Source organism: Toxoplasma gondii, chromosome VIII (assembly GCF_000006565.2).
Source record: "Toxoplasma gondii ME49 chromosome VIII, whole genome shotgun sequence".
NCBI lineage: Eukaryota > Apicomplexa > Conoidasida > Eucoccidiorida > Sarcocystidae > Toxoplasma > Toxoplasma gondii.
This window is the reverse complement of record NC_031476.1, coordinates 4842977-4852506: the sequence shown is the minus strand read 5'-3', so window position 1 is coordinate 4852506 and position 9530 is coordinate 4842977. Positions and strand designations below refer to the sequence as shown.

General features: G+C 51.5%; 1 protein-coding gene across 1 annotated transcript; it reads right to left on the bottom strand.

Moving 5' to 3' along the window:
* Positions 1–1976: 1976 nt before the first annotated feature.
* Positions 1977–7164, bottom strand: TGME49_270940 (hypothetical protein; the record flags this gene model as incomplete). The annotated part of the gene is made up of 6 exons (XM_018781593.1): positions 1977–4106; positions 4395–4520; positions 4777–4959; positions 5484–5579; positions 5913–5987; positions 6214–7164. 6 exons carry the CDS (start codon positions 7162–7164, stop codon positions 1977–1979), a joined length of 3561 nt encoding a protein of 1186 aa, XP_018636629.1.
* Positions 7165–9530: the final 2366 nt, after the last annotated feature.

The window sequence follows — 9530 nt, the reverse complement described above, 5'->3', positions numbered from 1 at the left end:
TGGTTTTCCAGCCTATTTGGTTTTAGGTTTGTCGACGTCTTTCGTGAAAGGGTGTCAGAGGTGATAAGAGGCAAATGTACAGTGTGTTTCTGACTGAACCCCGATCCTCCACCTCGGCATGTTCTTCTCTCGCTCAACTGTTCTGTCTCTCGAGTTCTCCTTTCACAACTCTTGTTCCTTGAACGATTAAGCACTTTTTCTCCACTCGCCAACACGGGCGTCCACAAAAGGCCGATACAGAGGAAGGCGGATGTAGGTATCTGCCTTTTCCTCCTACTGCGGCTCACACGCGCACCGAGTTCATGGTTCTTCTTTGCTCGCACAAGAGACACTCTCACCCTGGAGGCGTGGAGTCCTGGAAAAAACGTATATATATATATATATATATATATATATATACTTACCGATGGATAGATTAGATGCTAATGAAATGGGCAGAATACGGATCTCCAGTATCGCCTACAGGAGATGAAGACTCGTATGTGGCGAGCAAGATCTCTTCCGATAAGATCCTAACCTTTTGTCAGTTCAACTAACGTGGACCTCCCCTCTCGGGATCCGCCGTTCCTCTTTGGTGGCGCGAGCGTTTTGAGGTCCCGCGCCTTCACAGTATCGAGGCGCACGCGTCAACCCCGCAAATTATCCCTTACACGATATGCACACCTAGCCTAGTGTACACGAATATATATATATATATATATAGTTTTTGGATTGATTGGTCTCTGTTGGAAAGAGTCCAACTGAGAGAGCTGAACTGTTCGTTTTTCTACTAGGTAGAATTCATTGAGTATAGGTTGGCCTGCAGAATGCGCTCAAGGGAGGGGACTGAGGCAGGCATTTAGTTTTGGGATTTCTACCAAACTACGCTTGCGTGATTGTTTTATTAACTCGGACGTTCAGTCCAGTCGACTTCTCTGTTTCTCACAGATGATATCGAGGCACGAAAGGACGCATCCTGTCTCCTCCCGGGTCGGGGAAACGCAAGTGCAACCGCCGCTTCTGGGATCATTGTCTGCAATAATGCAACATTCCTCTGGAGTTGTTGTGAGCAGAGGCTTACGACAGCGTGTGGATTCTCCACCACCGAGACAAACACGATGCTGGATGCCAGCGGCAAAGTTCGCCAAGTCCTCATTTTCTTCGCGCTTTTTTGCGTCTCCGCTCGCCCCTTTTCGCTTGTTCTGCATCTGAGCAGGCGATGCATTCCATTTGTCCCCCCATGCCTTGGTCGGTACTCCTCAAACCATGAGTGTAGAGAAACTCACAACACCACGCACATCTCCATTCATTCGTTTCCCTCTGTGTCGTTTCGTGTGGCAATGCCTCTCTCGCATTCGATGTGGGGCGCTGGCACATTTTAAATGGTTCGTCTTGTCCATTCACAGGTGTGTGGGGTTTTACGGAAATTTGCCTGTGTGTTCCACGACACGTCTGAGACAGACAGCGTCAGCTAACAAAAGACAAGGCCGACAACAAGAAACCCTCCCTCCCGCAATCCAGACAGCTCTGAGGAAAGGCTCACATAGGTCTGTCTTCCTCCCTCTGCCTGTATGAACCAATATATATATATATATATATATATATAAATATATGTAGATATATAGATATATATATATATATATATATAGATATAGATATATACATATATATATATATGCAAACGTATAGATTGATTCATACACGCATGCGCAGCATTCATAGAAATGCGTTCCCGTGAACCTACATACTCGTAGACCAACGGATACGTCTTCTGCACCCAAACAAAGATGTGGTGATATGAACTCATTGCTTCCAACGTACAAGTGACGCGGATGCGAAACGCGGTGCGCACGAGGTCCACGCTCGAGAAGAATCGGCACAATTTTTGAACCCCACAGCTTCTTTTAAGAGCGACTGTGGCGCCACGAACGTGGTCCCCTGGAGGCAGAAGCTGACAGGAGCAGGTTGACGCTGTGTCTGCAGGGACCTGACCCTCGTCAGAGTCCCGAAGGCGCGAGAGGTGAGGCGGAGCCAAGAGGCAACTCAATAGCGGAGAAAAACGTGGAAGCTAGAAATGCAAGCAGGAGAACGAGGCCGGCCCTTTTTGCCGGTTCAGAAGCAAAGAGAGTGTCGACTTCGGTTGACTTTCTCTGCACTTGCCCATGATCTGCGTTTTGTTCGACTCCGTGACCTTCTCCGCCACTACATCGTCCCCCCGTCGACGACAAGACACCGATTGCGCGCTGCGTCTTCTGTCTTCGCATGGCGCGCCTTCCCGTTGATTCAGCCTCGTCCTCGGTTCCTCCCGCACTCGTAGACTCATCGCTGGGAGAGGCAGGGCCTCCCAGGCGCACATGAGCGAGAAGCGTCTTGACAACCGGCCACACGGCAGCAGACGAAGCTGGCAGCGAAGACGTGGAAGACGCAGGAGACGAAGACGCAGACGAAGGTGCTTCTGCGTCGCTTGCCACTGCGTCCCCTTCGTTTTCCTGTGTGGTCTCGCCGCTCTCTCTGAAGAACCCCGCAAGGAGAAAATGTAAAACCGCACGAGGCAGCGCCTTGACCCTCGCGAGGAGCAGGCGGTGACTCCCAGTATCGCTGCACCGCAGTCGCTGTGAATCGAAAAGGAACGACAGAAGAGGATAGAGAACTGGGGAGAAAAAGCCCCCCGCCGGCCGAGTGGCGTGTGAGTTCTTTGGGGCATTTTGCCTCAGCTTTCGAATTTTCAAGAGGCACTCTTTTGACAGACCCTTCGTAGCTAACTCTTCAAATGGCACTGGCGACGCCGCGACAGCTGCGAGAAGCCCGTCCAGCGTTCGCTTCATTCTCGCTTCTTCTTCAGTCAGGCTCTGTCCCACCTGAAGCAACTCCTCAAACATTGAGAGCGCAGGCTGGTTCGCAGTTCTTCTGTCGAGTGTTCCGTCTGAAACAAATCCTGACGAAAAGATCGAAGAGAACGGAGTGTGCTGACGCATGCCTGATGCTCCACGACGCTCTCCCGTTGCAGTCCTCCCATTCCCGCATAAGCTGGTGAGGCGCCTAGTCGAGTTGCTTGGATTCTCTCTTCCTTCATCTACTGGAGAAGCCGAGACGGATCCGAAGGACAGCGCTGACCCAGAGGAGGCGATCCGGCAGGGAGACGAGGAAAGCGTGTAAGAGGCGGAAGCTGACGACCTCGCTAGACGCCTCCAAGTGGACTCGCCGCGACTGCTGGTGAACCCAGAGTCGCCTGCGGCCGGTGTCGGGCATCCTCGAGCTCGAACAGAGGGAAGCGAATAAGCGGGAAGTGAAGAGCCGAGCGAGAGGGAAGCGCTTCGATGAGAGTCAGTCTCCCCAACATGGGAGAAAAGTGGTGACGGTCTCCCTTCTCCTGACCCCCTCGCACCTCGCGTCTCGTTCCGGCAGTTGTGACACACTTCGCCCACAAGTGGATGTCTCCTCGGCGACACGGCGTCTGTCCAGTCCGCCCCTCTCTTCTCCCCTAAAGAGTCGGTGAACGAGAAGGACGAAAACGTTGAGTGTCTTTCCACTGTTTCAGCTTTATGCACTCGGCCGGAGTTGCAGTGTGACGGCAGAGACCTTTGTGTCCTAGTCACGGCGTCTTGCCGTGAACAAGGAGCCTCTCCGTTCTCCTGATCGTCTTTGCTTCCACAATCGTACATCCCTTCTTCTTCGCCTTCAGCTTCGACGAGCCCAAACCCCCCACGAGATTCGGCGCAGCCACTTCGGACTCCGTCTGAGTCAGCCGGGACCTCCCGTCCCGTTGGCGGAGCCGTTGAAAAAGAGGCACCAGACGCCAGACTCAGACTAGCAACCTTCTCGCGTCCGCCGTGGGTATCGCCTCTCGAGGCCTTGAGCCCCTCGTCGACCTCGTCGCCTTGTCCTCTTCCTGCTTCCCTCAAAGGCGCAGATGAAAGGGGACGGCGAGCCGTCTGCTTTCGGTCCGCAAACGACCCGGAGAGTCCCTCAACGTTCAGCAGAGGAATAGAGACACACCCGCACTTGACGCAGCGCGCCTCTCCGCCAGAGGAAGGAGAGGGCCGAGGAGACGGAGGGAGAGCTTCGGTTCTCGGGGACCTATACAGCTGGCGAGGAGATGCCAAGCTCAACCCAGGACCGAGATGTAGCTGTTATACACAGGGACAATAGTGGAAAAGAAACACGAGGGAATTTGTTCGGACCTGTGTCGATGATTCGGGCTCCTGAACCCATGCATGTGCACAGAAAATATCGATTCAAAATGGCGCACGTATAGAGGTGTGTAAAAAGAGTGGGAAACCATACGGGTGCGAAATATAGGAGGCACTCCATCAACATACGACACAGTCATACGCGCTCTAGTTTCATGAGCATGCGTTGGCATATGTGGGGACTGGAGACACATGCAAGTGCATTACCTTCCCCGGTGTTCATACCTGTTTTCCACTGATAAAGTACGAACGCCGCCCCCGTCGTTCGGAACTCTGAGGGGGCACGCTGTCTCCAGGGAGTTGACTGTTCTGCTCAACTGCAGATCTCAGACTCCGTCTTGTCAGCAGAAGCTGCAAATCCAGAAATACCAGTGAACGCGCTTCCATTCTCTCTCCAAAACCCTCCTTCGGTTTCTATCGGCATTCCCGTGTGCACGCACACATGCGCATCTGCATCTGCATATACCTTTACTTACTGGCGTTGGAGAATGTACAGACAGATATGCAAACGCAGCGGGAGAAAGCCACCACCATGACAACACGGTGGACTGGATGGCAGAGTGGCGATACGAAGTTCACATTATCTTCGGTGAACACACAAACTTACTTGTTCTTCCTTTTCCTCCAGGCGCTTCTTTATTCCCGACACCTCCTCCTCCATTTCCTCTCTCTGGCGCTGCTCTTTTATGGCGCCTGCACGAAAAACGTCGACCTGAGCTTGAAGTTGCTTCACCTGTCGCTCCAACTCCGCTCTGCCTCGTTCACTTGCCACATAGCGCTCACGATAGTCCTGATCAGGAACCCCGAGAACAACAGGAAAGCGAAATCAAAGTGTGGGGATATCCGTAAAGCCCAAAAATTGGAGAAATGGCGAAATCTCACTCCCATCCAGAAACCACGGGCAATCTTCATCATGTTCCACGACGCTTTAGGCGTACCAGATCAATGTGCCGCATATATATACATATATACATATATATATATATATATGTATATACAATATGTGTACGTGCGCATACATGCATTCATATGTATATATTATAAAGAGATTCGTGAACGCATGCATGCGTGTGTAATCGGTCGCGACACTTACGTGGAAGCCACATTCACGTAAATGGGCAACAGATATGCAAGTGCGCAGAAAGCACGAGGTCACGCGTATACACGAAAGTGAGAGGATGCTAGCCAGGGTCAAGCGCCGTCATGTTTCAAAGGGCCATTACGAAAAAAAGGCAGTTTCATAAGGAGATGGCAAGCAGTTTCCAAACTGGACCAGCAGGACACCCCTGCCAAGAATAGGGATGGAAGACTCACAGGCTTCTTTTCGAGACCTGCGCATCGGCTCCGAAGGGCCTCCACCTCTGCTTTCGCCTGTCGTAGGCGCCGCTCAAGCTGTTCAGATTCTGCATACTGAGAGAGAGAGAGAGCAGACGAGACACAATGTCCGAAGCTCTTCAATTGCCACACGGACTTGAAATGGTGATTCATGAGACTACCGGACGGCCGGATGATGCAGCTGGCAGATCAGCGGTTTCAGCAGACAGACGTAGATAACCAAAGGGACCTGAATCTCGAGCATCTTAGAAATGACACATCTAGTAGGCAGAAAAAGAAGATTGGACACCGCTGACACTGAGAGAACGGAACATCAATGGACGACGACAGTCATATTACACGAACATGAATAACCAGGGAAAACGACGTCGACGATAGACTACTGTTTTCGCAAAACCACGTCCTTACCATGCTGTCATTGTGGGCCACAGCTCTCTCCAGCCTCGCGTTTAATTGTTCTGCGCGTCTAGCGTGATGGGAAACCTAAAAAAACCGCAGGTTGGACAGCGTATTCCAGTCGACCGTGTAACTAGCAAGTGTTGTCATCGTTCTGGGTCACACGCCGCTCGTGCATGTGGTTCGCCGTCTCGGGTCCCCCGCTTCCCGTCATTCGAGCCATCAACTTGCTGAGGTCCTTACATAAAGCAAAGCCAGACATCCAAGCGGTAAATTGTAGTATAACAGAGACAAGTCAGCTACAAGAGTTTACCTGTTCTTCCATCTTGGTCATTGTTTCACCAGCTGCCTCGAGCGTTTGCAGGAGATCAACAAAAAGCTCAGCGGTAGCCTCAGTCGTCCCTGGAGGTGCTCGTCGGCCGTCGGCTGAAGAAGTAGAAAGAGTTTTTCGCAAAGCCCAAGGGCTTGATTTGGCTGCAGCTGAACAAGTCCCTCCCTCCGCTTCTCCTTTCCTTAACAGAGAAAGGTGCAGTCTCGCTGCTCCTGAGAGACGCTGAATATCTCGGACGCCTAAGACAGTCGCGGGAGATCCGCCTTGAGCTTCGTAATCCCATGAGGTGGACTGTCCTTTTGTGAGTCCCGCAAAGGGTAGGCAGGCAAATCCTTCATCACTTTCTCCACACTTCTCCACACCTAAAGCCTCATCGCCCCATGCGGCATCTGTAGATCTCAGTCCAATTTCTCCTGGCAAAATATAAGGTTGTTCCTGCTCAGAGGATGGGATCGACGGCACTGGCTCGCAGTGTCCTTCCCCATCATTTGCTTCTTCTGCCAATGGATGTGCCGATGCCTCCATGGAAGCTGGGAGTGACTCGCCGTCAATCAATGCGAATAATGACGGAGGATTCTGGGGTTTCGCTAGCAAGCGCGAGAAGCTTAAGGATCGATGATGATGCGACGGAGAAGCACGTTCGGCGTCGCGCAAAGGCGTCATCTCTGAGCCGGTTTCCGTGAAGCTCTTGGAACTTCGCAAGGCGGGAAACCGAGGGTAAACTTCTTCAGATACGCAAGTCCATTCCCTGGAAACTTCCAAAGAGTGTGACCGGTTTTGGGCTCCATCGTCGCGTCTACGTGCATCTGAAGAATCAAGTATCCGGTAGGCATCAGAGGCCGCAGCGGAAGGAAAGGAATACAGGCCTGTCGCCTCGGACGAAGAAGGCCCACGGACGGTGGCCGGGGTACGCATTCTCCGGTATACGACCATCCTTTCTGACGTTGGTGATTTAAGATGGGAATGTCAAAGGTCGACGGGAATCGACCGTGGACCCTGGAAGTGTCGCACCCTGAGAGCCAGTGGTACGCAGAGGGGCGCTTCAAGTGAGAGTGTACACATTAGCAGGGACAAGACGCTCACAGAAGGTCGATTTAGTGAGAAAAAGAACTGAAAGCCAACATGCATGTGCCTTACACGTTGCAGTACACAAGCACAAAAAGATGATAAGGACGAAAAAGTGGATAGAGTCAGCTGCAGAACACCAAGAGTGTCAATGCCAATTCGTTAACTGGAACCTTTGGTGTTGCACGATTCGTCAGGAGGCTCAGGTTAAGTGTCCTAGCATGCGCCTCGCAACTGCCGGCCAGTCAGCTCCAACGACAGGACAGCCAGTCTCTGCAAGACCACTGCAGAGCGGGCGCGGCACCCTAGGCAGCTCGGACAGTCAGTAACTCGAAGTATGAATCTACTCTAGTCAGAAAAAACAAACAACACCTCCAGAATATTTTGCAGGGAGAATCCGACAGCAAAGAGACTCGTTGCGTGCCTGCTGAATGTATGGCTTGATCATCGTAGCATGCAGAAGAGCCACGCGCGCAGTGCAAGAAGCCGTGCGCAGCTAGTACTTGGCAACGGTGGAATATCAGCTGGGCAACGATCTTTTTTTCAACTGGCTGTCATCGTGACGGTTTATGAGTTTGCAGAGCAAAACAATTGTTTAGCTCTCAAGGCCAGTGTCTCCTGCGACAGCCAGAACCATGGGGAGTTGTCTCAAAGTGGGCAGTACACGAACATCGTCCGAAAGCGGCACAGAGTCGTCCAGAGAGGTAGCTTGGGTCTTCGAAAAAGGCTTTAATCTCTTCACAGAGTTGTCAGATGTCTCCTAAATGCCTATGTTTAGGGCAGGAGGCACTACGGGGAACACTGCCGGGTTGGAGACAACGTATATGTGCTTGCACGAGGCTTCAGGAAGCCTGATCCGAAGTCGGACGCGTGTGCTGGTAGGAACCCACAACTGCGTGTCGAACCCTTTTCTCAAAGCTAATTCATCTCAGAAATTCATGCTCATTGTGCAGTCTATTTCATGTCTCTGGCACATTCACACCACACGTTTAAGATGTCAGTTTCGCTCCTCTGCGGTGTATAATCGTTATCAATCTCGCAGTGTGAGCTAGCATTTTGTCGGTAGGAGCTGTGAGCAGTCGGTCGTCCGTACAATTGGTAAAGCATTTTGAGAGAAGAAATCATTTTGTTATTCATAGAGAGTGAGAATCGGAAGATGGTGTCGATGAAGTATTCCGTCTGTTCCCTGTCGCAGACAGAGCAGTTCACTCCTTCACAGGCTGGTGGGTATGACGATTAAGGCAAAATCATGCCTGTCGACATTTCTTGCACGCTATCGTACCGTCGCGGCCGTGTAATCAGTCAGTTTTTTCAAGAATGCATTGATGTTCAGTTTCGCGGGAGAAAGGCGCATTCAGGGATTCCGGAGGCATGTACTGCAGATGGCTTCCGTTTTTTATCCTAGGGTGTGAGTTCGCGGCTGACATTGTTGGAGATATCTCCTGTCAAAGGTGTTATCGGCAGGCCGATACAAGGCAAGCGTATACTGCGCCTACGTGCTGTTCACAGGAGAGATGACGCTTTACGTGCTCAACTGCATCTACCGTATGCAGCAGTTTCGTTCCGAAAACTGAGGTTTCGCAGGAAAGCACACCGATCCGTATACGGTTGCTCCTAACCAACTCTGTCTCACCTTCGCTTATGTGTAACCATGCTTTCAGAAGCCAGTATAACCTCGATCTCCTCTTATTTCGACTGTTGTCCAAAAGTATGTAATTGGGTGGTACACGCCTCTCCGAGAGCAGCATGGTGAACCGACGCTTGTTCAATATACACAAAACTATCGCGAGTTCGCCTATTTCCGCCGTCGCATGTCAGGCGGCATGAGGCATGCGTAGCCTTCTAAGGGGAATATGCATTTTTTCATGGTCAGGCACAAGTGGTTGAAACATTCGACGTTCGTACGAGCAGATCAACTCGCAGACGCGCATCTGGAAAAGTGGGCCAGACCAGCTGGTTTCTCACTCACGTCAACAGCTGCCTGCATTCAGCCAAGTTGCCTCAATAGGAACCCCCTGTTCATAGTATGTAGGTGAAACGCCGGGTGTAGACTGGAGTAGTAGCAGCATCAGACACAGCAGCTCGTTCTTGATAGGAAAAGGGACTGTCTATTCTAGTCTCGAATTGCGGGAGATCCGAAGTGTAAAATTTATTGCGAATGCCGGTGAAGATGGCCCGAGCTGTAGCCGTCCAGCATCTGCACCTGACCCCGTTCGCCTGTTAATGTGGTGTGT